This window comes from Siniperca chuatsi, linkage group LG20 (assembly GCF_020085105.1).
Source record: "Siniperca chuatsi isolate FFG_IHB_CAS linkage group LG20, ASM2008510v1, whole genome shotgun sequence".
NCBI lineage: Eukaryota > Metazoa > Chordata > Actinopteri > Centrarchiformes > Sinipercidae > Siniperca > Siniperca chuatsi.
In genome coordinates this window covers 22,000,859-22,020,076 of record NC_058061.1, presented here as the reverse complement: position 1 = coordinate 22,020,076, position 19,218 = coordinate 22,000,859, and the positions used below count along the sequence as shown (strand labels likewise).

At 40.7% G+C, this 19,218-nt stretch overlaps 1 protein-coding gene and 1 long non-coding RNA gene across 3 annotated transcripts in view; one reads left to right on the top strand and one right to left on the bottom strand.

Moving 5' to 3' along the window:
• ca10a (carbonic anhydrase Xa) overlaps window positions 1-19,218 on the top strand; it is a 223,912-nt gene that overhangs the window by 177,372 nt on the left and 27,322 nt on the right. The window contains exon 5 of the mRNA XM_044178891.1: window positions 15,584-15,769. Coding sequence (XP_044034826.1) covers window positions 15,584-15,769 — 186 coding nt within the window. The remainder of the gene's footprint in view (window positions 1-15,583; window positions 15,770-19,218) is intronic.
• LOC122867730 overlaps window positions 17,735-19,218 on the bottom strand; it is a 61,290-nt gene continuing 59,806 nt past the window's right edge. For both annotated transcript variants that reach the window (XR_006375979.1, XR_006375980.1), the window contains one exon: window positions 17,735-19,002. This is a non-coding gene — a long non-coding RNA (uncharacterized LOC122867730). The remainder of the gene's footprint in view (window positions 19,003-19,218) is intronic.

Genomic DNA, 19,218 nt, shown 5'->3' with positions numbered 1-19,218 from the left:
TTTGTCTTCCCCCTTTCCGCCTTATCAGCTGTTATTTGATTTCAAGCCGTGGTCACAGCCAGCTAATCTGGCCGGCCGGCTCTGTAGTGAAAGCTAGCGCCGTGGTAGGAATGACAAAAAGAGTGATAAGCTCAGGAGGAGAGTTGGACCCAGCGGAGGCCTTGTGGGAACGGGAGGGTTGAATCAGTGGCCACTCATCATCAAGCAATTAGGTTTGGCAAGAAGAGGGGATATCTGGTGAGATATCCAGCAGTGAGTTGAGTAGAGGCGCCGCACAGGAGCAATAACCAAGGTGAGCCAGGGAGGACAGAACTGATCTGCTGAGAGCTGAATCTTCAAATATTAAGCACGTTTGCTTTGGTTCAAATCAGTGGACATGTTGTCACTTTAGCATATAGGCTTTACAGAGCAACAAAACCTATAGTCTACAGCCACGCTAGCAGCTCTTTGAGCTAAATGCTAATGTCACCATGCTAAAACGCTCACAACAACAATGGTAACATGCTGATGTTTAGCAGTCTAGCAATGATTTTTAGTAAACATCTTAGCGTGGCATTTTAGCATGCTAACATTTGCTAATTAGCACCGAACACAAAGTGCAGCTGATCGAGGCTGATGGGAATGCCATTAGTTTTGACCTGATGATGGTGCTAAACGAAACTGTGCAAAATGTCATGGCAATCCTTCCCATATTTGTTAAGATATTTCAGTCTGGACCAAAGTGGTATGGATGAAAATTAAAGTAATTTATAATTCATCAACAAAAGCCATATGGGAGCAATCAACTCCATTAGTTACAAATTTTGTGCAGGAGAGGATGTATTCTGGGCTACAATAACAGAATGATTCAGGGTGAAAAGGTTAGTTAGCAGTTACGTTTAAAGAATTCAGACAAGTCTGGATGAGGTTAGAGTTAAAAGGGCTGTTCACCCAAATTACAAAAGAACATATTTTCCCATTTACCTTTTGTGGTATCTAACCATACAGTTTTGGTTTTGTTTGTCCAGGTTTTGAGAGATCTCTCGGAGATTCCTGCCCCCAGCCCAAAACAGTGGAGGTGAGAGGAATTTCGGCTGTAGACTCAGTGTCCCCATCACTCTGGATAATCCACAGAACACACTGTTAACAGCACTCAGAGGGACTATTTCTTCGATAGAGTGTCATTCCAGTGAAATTGTTTTTGGAAAGAGTGGTTGGAGTTAGTGAGCTTTTGATGTGTTGGTAGGCATATACTTTGGACAGAGCCAAGCTAGCTCTTTCCCCCTGTTTCACTCCAGTTATTATGCTAAGCTAGGCTAAACTTCTCCTTATTCCAGCTCCATATTTAATGCACAGACATGAGATTGATTCAGATCTTGCTTTTGTAAAGAAGTGTTGATTATTCCTTGTATATTGTTGTTAACTTTTGTTAGGCTATAAATAATGTTTGGATTCATGGTACTTCTGGACATGGTTGGCAAAAACTTTTTCTTCAAATGAAAGCTTGACTCATCTTGAAAAACTTCTTCATAACAATTGGGAACTGAACCTGAGCTGTCAGAGTTTGACTCATCCACCCCCTGACCTTCACACCCTCAGGCCTACTGCCAGTTTTACTTATGTCTTCTTCATGAGCATAAGGGTTTTGCACATTTCATACATTGAGCACATTATTTGTATTTTAAGACAACATTAAAATTTCACAAAATTGTGCGAGACCAACAATGGTGGTATCGCATTCAGACCACGTTCTCAGTCAAAACGACGCTCCCAGCTTGGTTTGGAAATGTACCAAGAAACCTCCTTGTCAACAAGAGCTCAATCCAATTGATTTGGTCTGCTGTGGATTGCTGTGTTCTCATAAGTCCAAACAAACCCAACAAAGGGAGAAACTGCTCCAGGGTTCAAAGTAACTGCCCTTAAAAAACCTAGGTGTAGGATTTAGGAAAAGTTGAAACATACTAGGACCAAAGAAAAGAGAGAGGAAAAAGAAGAGCTGCAGAAGCAGCGATACTACACCTTTCCAAACTGATGCTCAGTCTTTCAGAGCGATGATTCCGACAACCATGGTTGAAACAGTGTTTCAGGAGGGTTCTTGAACTGGAGTGCTGAATCAAATGCCTCCTTTAACTCCTGTCCCAGTGCTTTTTATTTTGCTTGTTTTGGTGACATGAGAAGTTATCTTAAAATGCCATCATCTTGATGGCCAGATCCGGGAGACGCTCCAACGGCTCTTTTGAAATTCACTATCCTGGCACATCAGACGTCTCCAGATAATCGTGGACACAAAGACAAACATATGCTTTCACCCGGAGAATAAACAGAATCTGCCCGCAGCTTCAAAGGCTCAGAGAGGTACTCAGAATTAAAAATGTAAGATAATCACTCTGTAAAACCACACATGTTGCCCTGACCACTTTCTTCTAATGTGATTAAAGGGGGAAGGATAGTCCCCTGTTTTCAAGGAGGCTGTTAGGCTGTCACATTAAAGAAGCCTCTGCAGCAGAATTCACAAGCCTTGTTTTCTCAACAGCCAACAGTTTAGAGAATTACTGAAGGAGAAATGTTATATCTGGATTTTGCTTTCGTGGCAGTTTGATTCAGATCGTTGTGGGTTTAGTTTTGCCACTGCCCATTATACTGGAGGAGGAGGAATCCTACAATCAAATGTGATTATGCCAATGTGAATACACAGAGACTGTCAAGGAATCCTCAGCTCTTCTTCCCAGGCTAGTGTTGATACAGGGCCTTTCTTGATGTGGATAAGAGGAATTCCTGGCTCATGGGAGCTATGATCTCCAAATATGTGTTATGTTGTTTTCTTTTAGAGTCTATACACGATATATGGTGACGTTTATGTCAATTATACCCTAAGTTTACATATTTAATTGCAGTGATTTACTGTAAATTGCAAGTGTGAATGTACAATTGTACAGAAGTCAGAAAACGCACAGTTGTTTTTGTACATGATGTCTTTCCATCAAGTTGAAAATCCAAGAACAATATAAATGAGGTCCCTGAGGTACTGGAGCCTGATTGGTTTCCTAATGTTTTACAGGGTCTAATTTATTGCTGCTCACTCCACCCATTGAGTTTAACAGCTTATTTCGACACTTCAGAGACTCCCTGTTGATAAAGGGGGGCCTGCCTGGACATCTAGTCTGCTTCATACTCCAGCACACAAATGTGAACCTACGTTTTATCATAATATTCCAGTACTGTCCCATGGTCTTATCCTATTTCTTGCTGTTCCCTGAGCATCTTCTAGCTCAACAACCCCACTGCACACAAATCATACGACAGTGATGAATCTAATGTTTTTAACGCTTTGTTTGATGTTATTGACTTAGATTATTATTTGTTTCTTTTTGTAAATGGATGACCTACTGTAATGCAGTGGACCTATTATAAATTATTTATGGGTCCTTCATGCATGGACATAGATGCCCCATTGCTTGACATCCTCATACCTTAAACAACAAAAGAGGTTGGTTGCGATTGCCTTCCAAAATGGCCCATATAAGCATGTGGGGCCCCAACAGCAGGACAGCATGCCCAACATGTCCTCATACCTACACAACAAAATATGTTTGTCAGGGTATTTCAAAATGACTCATATGAGCGTTACAAAAGTGTGTCATATGAGCATTTTCAGATCAGCCAGCTCTACGATCAGGGCTTGGTGAAGTTAAGGAAGCTAAACCTATTTCGTTAAGGTTGGGGAAAGATCGTGGCCCTGATTAAAAGAAACTAATGTTGAAACAAGACGAGCCTCCGGTGTCAAAGTCAGACACGTTCCACACCCAACCATCCACCCCCACGTTGTCCCTAAGAGGTTTTGTGGTGCTATAGGGCTATAGTTGTTTAAAGCATTTGAACCAGCCCAGTATCCCTGGGAATCGTGTTTATATTGGATGATTCCACATTTAACAATTTATGTCCAGTGTTCCAATGCAGGAAGTAGTGAGGTGAAAAGTAAGGGTGTGAATGTCATGGTGATGGACCTGTAGCGTTTCTGACTTTCATATGGGAAACAGACCTGCAATCAATTTTCTTTAAAAAAAAACCCATAACCACTATCTCTCCTTAACCTCAACCTTAAGTGTTCTAGTTGCCTAGCCTTAACCATACTAGTTAATTTGCTATAACCATTATCCTAACTATAAAGGTATCAGTATGCTTCAAAGTGCTTGTTGGATCATCAGCATTTAAATGCCCTTCCACCCACACCTTTCCGATGCTGGCATTGGAGGGGCTGTATCTGTTTTTTGAAACTTTCTGAAACTGACAATCCTGCAAGCATGAACCACTTCACGCAACATTTGGCCAGATGTGCGGAGGTGTGAAAGTAGGCAGGATCTGAGCTTCTCTCTCAAGCTCTTTTTTTCTCTTTTCTTCACACAACTACTTCTGTCATTTCTCATGTGTGAAACACCATGAATGCCTTCGAGGAGAGACTGTCCAGAAAAGTTCACTGTTATCTCCCTTTTACGATTTAGTTTGGCCATCCGGAAAAGGTGTAAGTACTTTTGCCTTTAGACGTGGTCAGATGAGACTTTGTACGAATTGGTTTGTTTCAAGCATATCCTGGCTTTGACTGTACATTGAATGCATAGTTTTTGCAGAAAGAAAGCATTTCAAAATATTAGTACTGAACATAAAAAAGCATTTACATTGAACATAATCTGGGGTTGAATATCAGCCTTCGTGTCTGGTGAAAGGTTTGATTTGAACAAACTACAGATGCTGTTATATTTCTGGTGAGCACAGCACAGTCTCTTGAAATCTCTTTCCAAATGCCTCAGATCTATGTTGAATCTCTCTCATCATGTAGCATTACTGGAACTGCTGTACTGATATGTGTGTCCATAACTTCACTGAGCTGCAACCCACACAGCCCTGCTTGTATTTAATTCACCAGGGCTACTAGTCCCCCCCCACCCCACCCCCCTTCTCCTCTTTCTTTCCCTGCTGCCCTCCTGTGTTCTGTACATACCCTCTATCTCTATCCATTCCATTTACTCTCCATATCTGCACACCTTAATGAAAGAGCACCAGTCATCTTGTATTTTAATCAAATACATTACGCTTTTGCCATGCCTCACCGTGCTTACAGCTGCAGGCCTTTAGAGAATATATTAAAACCCATCTGATGGTTGCTAAAGCACGTGTGCATTTAACAGTTACTGTCTAATGTAGCTTATCACCATTTCCACTACTTTGATATTTTACCCTGCGAGGTGGCACGTCCAGTACTCTGACATATTAAAACTTGTTCTTTTGTGTTTAGGTATAGGATTTTCTTTCAGCTAAAGCCCTTTTTCATTAAGTAATGGTGGCTTTTAGATTTAAAATGTCCTATAACTGAGCAATGCTGCAGCCTAATAGCTGAACGTATACAGTAGTTAGTGAAGACTTCTTCTTGTAACAAGGGGTAATTTACTCTATTGATCTATGTGCTTAGATAATGATGATGTTCCTTGTGTTTTCTTATTATCAGCATGCTACTGATGTTTTCTATTACCGTACCTTCCTGCTACTACCAAGTCTGCCCCAGACAGTCAACAATCTCGTTTATGACTTCACCAAGCTATTACCTCTAATGTGGTAGTGCGTTGTGATCATCACTATCTGTTAAGGGAGGACCAGCGCGCAGTGCAATTGTCCTTTTCGGCTCCATCGTTCCTGGAAGCTTCTCGGAACAAATTAAAAGCATGCTTAGGCTGCTTGAACAAAATGAGGTGTATTAGGGGGGTTACAGGAGACGCACAGCAGTGACATATGACATGAGATACTATGGCAAATGGTGGCACTTTGTAATTTACACTAATGAACACAGAAAGCCTCAATATACACTATACACATGCATGCGCAGGCCAACAGTGTGCTCCTATATTTGCTGATGACTGTGTCTAATCTATTTATTGGAACTGTGTTGGAACCATGTATGCGTGTGAAATGTTGTGTCAGCTGTCAGGCTCAGCTCTGATGCTTTTTGATGCTTGAGTTCAGTTTCTATCTAAATAAAAAATAATAATAATTTTGATTGTCTTTTGTTTGTGCTAAGAAGGAAAAACTTCCAAAGTGAGGACATTTTTGTTGCTCATCACCTTAAACACTTTAATTCTGGGTTATTTGTGAGCTAAGGCCTGTAGGGTTACAGTTAGGCTTATGGTTAGGTGTGAGGTACCAGAGTGTGTGTCAGAGTTGGGATCACAGGTCAAGGAAAAGGTTTGAGGGATAGGGAAACAAGGTTTTGGCTCCAAAATAAACGTTTGCATCTCACAGAGATAGAAGAACAAACATGCATGTGTGTCATCATACAGGCATTTGTGTATGTGCAGCTCCTGTTTACAATGTACCCATGGATTTACAGACAAATATCACTGGCTTACTGAAGAACACGTCAAAACATGATGATTCACAGGCAAGTTCTGCAGGAGCGTCTTTTTTCCTATGATTTCTAAGTTGATTTATGGATGTTTATTCGTGATGGACATTGGAGATAATTGGATCCTCAGAAAATAATAAGTCACACTTAATCTATATCTACATGAATCATGCCTGAGTATTCAGATTTGACTGAGTTATGATTCCAAGAAGGAGTACGATATTGATGCAAATTGTGGCAATCAGGTTAAAGTAGCTTAATCGCCTCCATGTGTCACAGCCACTGCTGCATGGGCCACATCAGCAGCCAAACTACAATAACTCATGTCCCGTTGTTTTTAGAACACCTGCGTGCACCTGTCCTTTTCACCTCACACAGTGTCTTTGCCTCACGTCTCTCTCTCCGCTCGCCGCCCGAAACTCTCCCGCACCCTCCTGGGGAGACGCCTCACAGTTTGAAAACCCCAACTTTAGGGTGATGGTGTCAACAATTAAGCATAATACAAATAAGAGTATATACAGAATTGTAACCACATTGAACACCCTGCACACCTGGCTGATTAGACCTCTGCTCAGGTTGTAGCTGGCTGAAGCTGTGCTGGGAGTTACATAATGTCACCAAACTGCATGTATTATATAAAAATGATGAAAGAAGTAAGTTGTGTCACACTAACAGGTGCAGCAAAACTAACAAGAACCAGGGACATATCAGTCAAGCCCAGTTTGTACACACCCACGCAGGTCTAATCAGGCAAATTAAATTAAAACACCTGTGTGGGTGGACCAGCGGTGTATAGGGCCTTTAAAGGCAGGGACACACATTATGATAGGCCTTTTTTCACAGAGGACATTTTGACATGTCACAGTAAGAAAAGCACAGCTGTAAATAATAAAATGAATGGAAGCTTAATTTGAATTTTTCTGCTTCACTTTCAGGGTCCTGATATTGTTCATGCTGGCTCACTATCAAATTGTCACGGCTAACTGGTACACTTGATCAGAACAGAGCCATCGTCAGTGTTATTAGTAACACCTGTGCTTTTGCTACTATGACAAGTCAATATGTCTGCTGTGAAAAAGGACTATAATGATGATGGTGCAAGTTGTCCCACACTACAGATTAAAAAAAACTATCAGGAGAGATGGGGAGATGTCAATCAAGCCCAGTCTGTAAACACCCACGCAGTCCTCAGGAGAGGTCTAATTAGGTTAATTAAGTGAAAACACCTGTGTGGATGGGCCAACAGTCTGCAGGGCTTCTAAGTAGACTGTTTGCTCGGGTAGCAGAGAAACAAATGAAATTAAAGCTGCAAGTGGCGCTCGCACCTGACCACACGTCGGATGTCCATTACTGGAGGTCGGTCGACACGGCTCTGAATTTTCATGTGTTTTGGAAGACTTACATGTCGCTTCCTGTGTCCACTATGTGGCGCTATAGACACCCACTAATTATACGTCATGTTCCAGTATATGAAGTGACCCCACCATTAAAATTTTACGTAAATCAAATGACGATTGTCACACAAGACTTACTTCCTGTTGCAAGTAGGTGGCGCTATGACTCCTTATTAGCATGTAGATGTCTTCAGGCTGGGACTCTTTTCAAACATGTGAAGTTTGCGGCAGATTTGACCATATACACTCAATTTACAACAACTTCCTCTTTCATGGTGAAACATCAAAATTTGCCCTTCATGAAAACTCAAGCTTTTGATAACTTTTCATCTGCAACGTCTTTAGATTCCACCGCCCAAATTTGAAGTTGATCTGATGAATTCTCTAGCAGTTTGTTAAAGTACAGAGCCTGTAAATGGCAAACAATGGCTTAAAATTGCCCAGAAAATTCAAAATCCTCATGGAATTCTCAAACTAATCCTCATGGTCAATGCTGAAATTGTCTAGGACTATGTCAGTGTTAAACAATGACAATTTTCAAATAACATACTGATGTGTTCAAGCTTTACCTGTTTTTACCCAAAACGTATTAAGGGACAACTGCATTTTAGCAGGCAAGCAATACAAAAGAGCAATTCCTTCAAATGGAAGGTTCCTGCTGCTGCTGCCGTCGCCCGATTCTGCATAGTCATCATCAGGGTCAGCGGTCTCATCCCTGGGTGCATCTAAAGGTATTTGTTTGACATAATTAACACTTCATTAAATATATTTTAAATTTCATTTAAATCTAAACTACACTTTGTAAAATAGCATAAAGTGCAGATGTTTAACAAAGCCATAGTATTAAAAACTGCACAATTCCATCAGTTTAATTTAGTAATTAAAAGTAGGTAATTTACTCACATCATTCACTGAACAAGTGTAAAATCCTGCAGAACAACAAATTATATAATATGTGGTATACATATGATAACATTTTAAATAATTGTATTCACATCTGTATTTTCACCTGGATGTCCATGGGTGTTGGTCTGGCCCTGGAAGTTTTGTTCAACACATAATGGTCCCTGGTTGCATTCAGGCTGACCCTGACCTTCACTGTTGCTTTCAGTGCTCTCAGCCTGACCTGCACTGTCCCTGTTCTGAGCCTGAGGTTTCTTCTCAATGAAGAATTCCTGAATATCTTCTTTTCTCCGTTTCATTGTTAGTTAAGTCTGCCTTAAGAACAACTACAATACACCACAGAGAACACTTACAAAGGAATTATTATTTTATTACGCCCAACTTCAATTTAAGTGGTTGAAAATGATACTTTCCGTGAGGTTTATTGTTGAATTAAGGTAGAACAACAAACACTTGGGTAAGCTAAGTTGCCCATAAAATTACAGTATTTACTCAAATAAAAACAATTCAACAATATAATCATGCTATTTTCAACACCTTGTTGTTCTGGATTACTCATCTAAAGTGTTGTTGTCCGATTCCAATCACTGTGGGTTTATGTGTGTTAATGTCTCAGCCAAACTGTATTTTGAAGTAACATACAAGTACCAGGGGAAACTTGCAAGTCAATGAGTTTTCCACAACACGTTCCTGCAAATGTTTCACAATAAAAGCCTTGTTAAGAAATTAAGGGTTTCTGTCCACTGAAATGCTGGAGGGCTTTTAATTGAAATGAATGAAGGAAGTGTTGAGTTTGTATTAACAGCGTAATGCAGTAATTTTAACAGGGCAAAAGGGAGCAGATTAAAACAGGGCTTCGTTCTAAAATATGACCAATTCTACTTATAAAAACAGAGAGAATTAGAAATAAAGGCTCTAATAAAGGCCTGTTAAGTAAAGGCTCCGGCCACTATTTGAGGAAATAAGGTAGATAGCTAGCTAACTAGATAGCTAGCAGCTAGACACATACAATAAAAAATGTCAATGACGAAAAAGACGACTACTTGTAGCTACTGTTAATTTGGTGCACACAAACTAAGACCATAAACAAAAATACCTTAAACAAAAGGACAAAGTAAAGCGCCTTAATTTGTAACAAAACAATGATTGTCCACAGGCTGGGTTTGATGGTGCTAGCTAACGTTAGTTAATGCATATGATCCGCAGGGCTAACCACAAGAACATTTTCCCATGCAAACTGAACCAAATTAATTGTGACAGTAGTTTGCAGGGTGACCCCCCGTGCAACCATGGAAGATCTGCGTCTGCTTAAGGGACAATACAGAGTATGAATGCCAGCACAAACAAATACATTATCACAACCCAGAAACTTAATCAGGGTGTTGACTTAAAAGATAAGGTTGGCAATATGTCATAGTTTGAGGTTTTGTCCTGTTTCCTGTTTTATTTTGTAGTGTGCTCCTCTCCTCGTGTGTCTTGTGGATTTACTTCCTGTCTTTGTTTGCGTTCCCTCCAGTTTTGAGTGTTGGGCCCACCTTGATTGTTTGCACCTGTGTCTCGTTGTCTCCCTTACCTTAGTGAATTTAGTCCGGGGTTTTTCCTTTGTTCATTGTCGGGTCGTTGCCCTTGTCATGTGCATTTTGGTTGTGCTTTGTTTCCGTGTCACGCATCCTGGATTTTGGTTACCTGTAAGTTTTGTTGGACTGACTCCTTGTTTCCTTGGACCTTGCCTGCATTCTGGTCCTGTTTTGACCGCTGTCTGCCACGCTACACAAGCCAGCTGCCCGTCCTGTTCTGCCTGCCACGCTACTCAAGCCAAGCCAGAACCTACACTCCTCATCTCCATCCCCAGAGCCTCGCCGCTGTGGAAGAGCTCACATCCCCCAGTGTTTGCTTGCAGTATATAATAAAAACAGTTACCACCTCATCCAAATACCACTTCCTTGTGTCCTGCATTTGGGTTCTTGAATTGTGCACATAACACAATATGCTTTATTTTACTTTCAAAACTCCCATGAAAAGGCCAAAGCCAACAACATGTTAGGCCATCAGTCAATACTTTCAGACTTCCGTACAATGTCTGACATGTGGATGTAAATCTTTAAAAAAAAACAGCTCACAAATATATAGTTACATTTTTTTTTAAAGGCTCAGTAATTTCCTAAAAAAGCTGGACACTGTAGTTTTGACTAATCCCAGTTATTACCAAAAATTACTCAAACAAGAGGATATAGTGCATTTGTTGGGGACCATTTTTAGCGGCGGATTAATGTTTATTAATCCACCACTGAAAATTCGGTGCTCTAGTGAGTATTTGAGTATTTTGGACAACAATGGAGCTCTATGACACAGCTTGAAAGACCAAAAGGCCTCACTTAAAAGCCATGTGAATGTTTATGTGCAGCATAGTATCATGATTTACACTACAATTTATATACTGTTTATGGCAGTACTCTCAACAAAAGACTGGAATGCACAAAAGCCTTTCTTGACAGTATAATCAGTATAATAGTATAATGTTGAGACATGAGATGAGTTGGACAGCTGCAAGTGTTTCTGTTGATTGTCGTACAGTCGTGTGAATCAATATACAAGCAACGCATAGTCCTCTGCTTATCTGACAGGCTGGGTTTATTTTCATGAATAGAGCACATAAGCTAGTGGTTTTTAGATATACATTCAGCACTGAGAATAGGAACTCCACAACTCGCTTGTAATAATTACCTCACTACTCGCAGAAGTGTTGAGACTCCAGAGAACGAGAAAGCAGATTGGAATATCGTGCCTTTGCTTTGTTTGCAACCTTGCCACCGCATTGGTCTGGTAATTGTTGCAGCAGAAACATGACAAATGAAGTAAGCAAGTTTTATTCAAGTGTGTATTCATTTATCTCCAAGTCTGGCTCCCACCAGCTGGCTAAATGTTGCTAAATGTGATCCTTTGCAACCCCATCTCAGAAGATTTAAAATTTCACTTAAAATATGAATGATTTTTATGTTTTCATTCTCTTTCTGTTTTGTGCTCCAGCAGAGTTTTGTTTTTCTTTTCAAAATCACAATTTTTAAAGTCGATCCTTTGCATATCTGAGATTGCATCACATACAGCTCCTTAGTAATAGTCTTTTTTTTTTCCCTCAGTATCTGCAGTAGAGTTTCTACCATGATGTTCTCTTCCGTTTTGTTGTTGTGAGTACTTCACTTCACTAGCCGGGGATTATCGATCCCAAGAGATGAAAGAATTATCAATTAGAGAAGGAGTTGCTTTTTACTGTACAAGCTCTCTTAGCAGCCGCGTGTCTCTTTTTCACTGTAAGACAAACACAATTACTCTCCTCGCCTCTGTCATTCCAACCACACTTCACTACTCGCGCCTCCCAGCCAGCCTCTAGCCATTTACCCTGACATGAGCAATCAGCCTGAACAACAGATATTGGCTGGGAAAAAAAAAAAAAAACTGTCATCGTGTGACGAGTATACACTGTTTGTTATATGCAACAGCCGCATGAAACAATAGTGTGAGGGTATAAGGCAGGAGAAACTCAATATTCCAGCTGTTCTTTCTCTTTTTTGCGCTTCATAATTATGCTGTGTGGCACAAGTGTCCACATGCTCTCGTGGCAGAATGGGAGCAAATCCCTGCAGCCAGCTCCAACATCTGGTGGAAAAGCCTGAAACCAGAAGAGTGGAGGCTGTTAGAGCAGAGACTGTCCTCTCAAAACAGCATTTGTCATTTGTTCAAAAGCCTCATATGACCTCATATGCGGCATCTCTCCCGACTCTGTCAGGAACAAAGACTAAAGTAGTAGTGTGAGGTTATATCCAGAAGTGCAACTGGACTTGTTTTAAATTCTTGAAGACATTTCGGCTCTCATCCAAAAGGCTTCTCCTGTTCTGTCGGACTGTAGGAGAGTCACTGTCATTTAACCTCCGCAGCGTTGTTCAGTCCTTGAGAGTGGTTGTGGATGTACCATGACCCGGATGACTGAGAATCTTCATAGACATATGTAGTGTTGTTATTAGCACAGCAAAAACTCTGAGGAAGGAGGTCAGGGTGGATGGATGGGACAACAAAGTGACTTCGACCTGAGAGATGGCTGCTTGCGAACCATCGTTTCCCAACCTTAAAGCTTCATTAATCTGTTTTGTTTTTTTTTCCTTCTAAAAGTCACAAAAGTCTGACATATTCTGGCCTCGTAAAGTTGTTATGTCGATCACGTGAGCAAACTAATGTCTGCTTACACATCCGGCAGACACAGAGCAACAATCATTCAATTTAGCTAATGCTTTCAGTCCAGCTGGTAAATCAAAGTCCAATATTCACTCTCCTTTTAGATCTGTTTTGATCTCCACCAAGTCCTGAGAAGCATATCTGAAACATATTTCTAACAATCATATGTAATGGTTTTGGAAGGCGTTAACAAACAGGGGCACAAAACACTCATATGGGTTATTTTAGACGGCAGTGATGAACTGTTTTGTTGTTTAGTTTGGAGGACTGTTATAGCAGCGTATTAATGCAGATGGTTCTGGAATGAGATGTTTAGCTATGCCATATGGCTGCATATCTTTAGCTAATTATCTCACAGTGTCCTTCATTACCAGGCTGCTGGACATTCCTTATTTCTGATGTTTTAGGAGAGTCCACATGCCTCCCACCACTTCTCCAAACCATGAATAATAGCCAGAGGAGGTCTTGAGGGTCTTTTCTGGCCTTTCTCACCTCACCCTTGTCGCCTTGCCAGGAAACCTGAAAGACTTCCCTTCACTCGCTCCTCTCTTTTCCTCTCTGGGCCCCACATCCAACACACCTCTCTCCTCCCGCTCCCCGGGCTTAGCTCCTCTTTGCATCGCTCCCTCTTCCTCTCACTTTCTCCTTTCAAATCATTGATTTTTCTGAGCTTCAATAAAATATTTACAATGCGTGGGCAGACTTCTTTCTCTGGGAATGTGGGGAGGGGCGGGGTGATCATTTTGAAAGCGAGGGGTAAAAGGACTGAGAGAGCGGGAGAGGAGGGAAAGCAAAGGGAATGGAAAGAGGAGAGAAAGATGCAGATAAGCGCGATGGAAGTCCACCCAGAGTCATGGCGTGAATATCAATGCTTCGCTTTGAAACAACTCCCGATTATAAATAAACAGAGCTACCGATAAAGGGATGTATCAATTGTGAACGTATTGTGATTATTTCAATCTTAGAAGCCGAAGTTCTGGTTTTTTTTTTTATCTTTACCTGTTTTTCTTTTTACTTGAGGCTCCACCTTCTCCTTTGTCTGTTGAAGTGTAGTTGCAGTTTAAAACATCGCCTCTCCCTGCTGCTCAGATTGCTGCCTAATTAAATAAAGCCCTCAGGACTGTTCCTGCGTAAGCTCTGTTGATGATACAGGCTTCAACAAAAACTTGAATTCCTAAGCTGTCAAAAATGAATGCAAGACAACAGCATTTCCTTATTACTGAAACCAAAGCTCACATCGCTGAAAAAGACTTCAAGAGAACCCGATGTTCCTCTCTTGTTTTTTAAAGCTCTTACTAAACAGTGATCCACTGTCAAGTCAACCAGAAGACAGAGACTGAGGCAAACTTTCCTTCAGAATACACCAATAGCCTTTGTTCCACAACTTCAGGTTTAAAAAGTTTTCACAAAATAGTAGACATCCTTTTAAGTTGTCTGGTGTAAGTTTTTGTGACTGCATAATTTTGGAGATCTTGTCGAATTTCATTTTGTTGTAGAAATAAACCTACAGTCAAACAGATGTTTTGGGATAAACACATTATTTTACACATCTAAATCTATTATTTGAGCGATGCGTTTGTGTTCTCACAACCTTGTCTCCTGTAATATCCAGTAATGGAAACTAAAGCATACATTTATTTTTTTATGGTTATGTTCAAGCCACATCACTACAACTTATCTGAGGTACAAGGATGTAACACTTCGTGGATTGGAAAAATGTTTTGTTTTTGGCCGTAGCTATTGTGCTGCGTTTGTGGCTTGTCGGAAAGTCCATCTTTCATTTGGCACTCATTAAAGCAAGCTGATGTAACTTTTGAAAGAAGAAATAGCGTATTCATTCTGCTATAAATAAAAAGTTAAATTCATAAGCAATAAAATGCATCCTCGTCCAACTCAATACAATTGCTGCTACAGCTTTACGTGGTCTGGCATGACAAGCAGCTTACAGTGGCTAATGTTTAATGTTTAAAATGTAAAACTGACATTACTGAGTCAGTTTGCTAACTTCATGACTCTTCTCTACTTGTGCTACTGTTACACTGTGCTAGCACTTACCGTTCCCCTGTAGTTGCCACCTGTGTCCACAGTGAGAACTATCCAGCAAAAGTTAGACTGGCTCACTTTAAATACACGGCCATGGTCACAGCTCAGGGTGCTCACCTGCCCCGGGTGCTGGGATGAAAACAATCTGGTATATATATATATATATATATATATATATATATATATATTCCCAATCTGCTTAAGCAGTGCATGTTAAAACAGGGGTGTGCTTGTGTCCTACACCGTATATTTTAGAAGATTCTCATTAAAAAGTGAGTGAAATATAGCAACCACAAAGTTAGTATCCCCCCGTAATATTCCAACACCCACACCTCTGTGTCTTCCTGTTTCTGCCTGTTTGTCATTGTTGCAGTCTGGAGTAACAATGCTCATCCACTATTTATTCTTGATCTCTGTGTGACACTATATTAGCTAAACACAGTTAGCTGCATCATGACTTGCATGATGTTTACTCCTTTTGGAGGATTTGGAAAACACAAAACAACCAGAACTAAAAGGCAGCAATGTATCATTTCTTTCCTCGGCCTGTAAGGTTTTTATGCTGAGGTCCATTTTGAGATTTGCTGGTTTGAATACGTACATGTGTTCTTGTGTAATGAAATGTGCCTCATCTGTTCTTCTCCAGGTGGGAGGGACGATGTACAACACGGGTCGCCATGTCTCTCTGCGACTGGACAAGGAGCATCTGGTTAACATCTCTGGAGGGCCGATGACCTACAGCCATCGTCTGGAGGAGATCCGGCTACATTTTGGCAGCGAGGACGGCCAGGGCTCCGAACACCTTCTGAACGGACAGGCCTTCTCTGGAGAGGTGGGCACACTATGTGTGAATTACAGTCTAATCGGCCAACAGAACTGCAGTAAACACACCATTGTCACCATATAGAGAATAAATAAGTCGAGGCATGTGTGTACAAAGGACACGAGGACACTCTGGTATTCACCTCATTTCTGCAGAAGCCGTAACTCTGCCATAGTGAGTTTGTCAGACCAGATTGTTCTAAAACATCATGGTGAAGACGGAAGTACTTTTGCTCGTAGTGTTAATTGCACATGTTCCACGGTTACAGACATACCAAAAAGCTTTTGCTCAGGCGTTTCTCAGGCGTTAAGGTTACAGTACCATCCCCTAATCACTGGATAGCATTACAGTAAAGAGGAAACTCCACAATATGCCCCACTGACAGATTTCCTTTGCCTCATTTGGACAATATTAATGTTACAGCTTCTTGGTAATTAAATTTTGTTCCGGAGAGCATTTTAGCCACGACCCTTACCGCCAGCAGGCTTATCAGGACTCACCGGTAACATTCCAACTTCCCATCTGATGATCTTGTGAGGTCTTCCATCATTGTATGAGTTGACTGAATGTTCACTGTAACCTTAACCATGCCATAGCAGCCATGCACAGTTATTGTAGGAGAAAATCATTTTAAAAACGTTGCCATTGAACGTAATCTGGGCTTTGACAGAATCGTACTAATCGTAACATCATGGTTCTTGTCTGTCAGTTTCCCAACTCAAACACAGGAAATGCAGATGTATGTGCAACAGTCAGAGATGCACTTTTAAATGCAAAATGTTTCTGCAGATGGGGTTTAAATTATAGGAGGACCAGTGGATGCACCAAAAAAACCCAAATCTGAACGTAAATGGAGTTTACTGGGGGAGGGTGAAAAATCACACATTTCTCACCGAAATCATTTACTTTTTCGGTTTTTACACACCTGCAAGAGTCAGAATTTCCCCCAGTCTGCAGAGAACCACGTGACGTTCTAAATGAGTTTTCACATGACGGCCGTGATTTGCATCAGTGCTTTCAGCAGGAACAGACTTGTCTTGGAGATGACAGTTAAGCATTTAACTCCCTCACACACACACGCTCTGTCCCTGCACACACTTGAACATGAACACACACTCAAACAATTAGCTTCGCTGGTTTGATTGTTCAACAAAATCATGAGTCACTCACGCCGCTGCATTCCACAGCCACCATTATATAAATAACCAATTTGTGTGGCAACAAAATAATTGCAGTCTTGACAGGCAAATGTATTATAATTAATGATAATCATTTATCCTCCCTCAGAGTCTGAGAGCTGAAATTCAAATCATAAAAAAACAAGTGTTTACTGCGTCCTTCGGGGTGAAGAGAGCTGTAACCCGAGTCTGAAAGGACACCTCCCCACACACACACACACACACACACATTAAACTACTCCCCATGTGTATGTTTTTAATTCTAGAACGTAAACTCTGAATGTTGCTAAAATCCCAAATTTCCAGAAAAAATACATGACATGACATCAGTGTCTTCACTAGTAGCTACACCGAGCATTTCGTAGAATATCTTTTGCCCTGGGTTTTGCCTATCAGGCTATAAACAGGTTGGTGGAGTTTGTTGTGGCTGGACACCGCCTGACAGAAATCTCTTCAGTCGGGGCTAAAAAATACATAAATAAATTTAGCCCTGTCAGGCTGTGTCCAGCCACAGTGAACTCCACCAGTGAATAAATAAATAAATAGTCGCCTTCCTCTGTCGGTTTTTTGGGGAAAAAATGTTTGAATTAATATTTTACAGGTGGTGTGTAATTGTATTATTCCTTCCACGCTAGTGAACATCAATCAAAGCTAAGACAGCAGAAGACAGTGTTCAATGGAAGTAAATGGATACCAGTGTGCCAAATTGAAAATTTCATTTTCCATTTGAAAATAATATTGTTCATAGTGGTAGGATTCTCCTTTTTTTTTATCAGTCAACCATTACCATGAAAAAGACCATTTACATTTTATTTTAATTAGAAATGACCTAAAACCAGGACAGAACACAAATTTAAATGCAAAAATCCACTGTGCGATGTCTTTTTCGAGTTTAAATTGCGCATTGTCTGCCACACATTTATTTATACATTTTTACAGGGACAATGCACATTAATCAACATCACAGTAAACGTGCCAGTGTCAGCTGTATCTTCAGCGGTTGTCCCTTGGCTGGATGTTAGTTTAGCCAATAAAACAACAATAAAACAAACAACATTTAAAATCAGAAGAGAAGAAAGCAAAACATGATGCAGCCGAACGGAGAATAAAAACCTAAAAGGGGCGAGGCAAGACGTAGGAAGTAATGCAAACAGTTAATACAAAACTGTTAAGCAGGCAATCAGTGTAAGCAATTTAACCCGACAAATACAAAATAGCATCACATTACACAAGACAGAGGTAAAACCAAAAGAGACACAATCTGACAAACCAAGACAGACGAAAGTAAATTGAGAAATTTAATGTTAAGTGGACTTTTCATTTTTTTCCACTTCCATAGATCCTTGAGAAATCCATTGATTTTGGGTGACGAAAACTATTTTGGAGTGTTAAAGTCTTTACGTGCTGTATTCAGTTTATTGTAGTTTGTTGTTAAAGATCTAAATACATCCTTATCTTCTCTATCAGTTACATAAAATGTCCTTTTCAGGGTTAGGCTTAGTGCAGTAATAACACAGAAAGTAACACTTGTGTCTAACAAATGACTTTGTTAGACACAATGATCAATTTTATTATAATTTTGTTTTTGTTGTTGTTTTTTCTTTCTTCACTGTCCCCTTCCCCACTTATCAAAACAAATCAATATACTGATTTTCCAATCAGCCTCTCTATATAGGGAGTTAACAAAAGGTGTGTTTTCTTTCAGTAGAATAACTGGCAGCGTTGCTCAAATAGACAGACAGTTGCAGCTATGCTAGAGCTGCCAAACCCCAGGGAAAACAAGGCCAGGAAAGGTTGCTAACAGATGTTTTTCCCTTTTGCCATGTTCTCCTCACTCAAACAACGGTGTCTGAGTGAAATGGCAGCTAGAAAACATCCTCCTCATCCTCCGCCACCTCCCCGGATAGCCCACCCCAGCCTTTCTCTGAGCCAAAGCCGTGACTTCATGGTCCAACAAGATGCTTCATGATCGAAAATGCAGAAAATTCTCTCTTTCTCTCGCTCTCTCCCTCTTTCTGGCTCCCTCTCGCCCCCATCTGCAGATGAGTGGTGGCTGTGCATGTCCTTGAAACATGAACAAAGAGAGAAATATTAAAACTTTTTAAAGCAAAGCATCCTTCTGAAATGGCCTGTGGGAGGATGGAGGGGGGGGGGACATGTGTGTATATATCTGTGTGTGTGTGTGTGTGTGCGGGTATATTAACACTCCAAAGCTGTCATCTTTAAATCACCGCTTTATATCTCCTAACTCATCGTGCCTTTTTGTCTGCCTTCCATTTT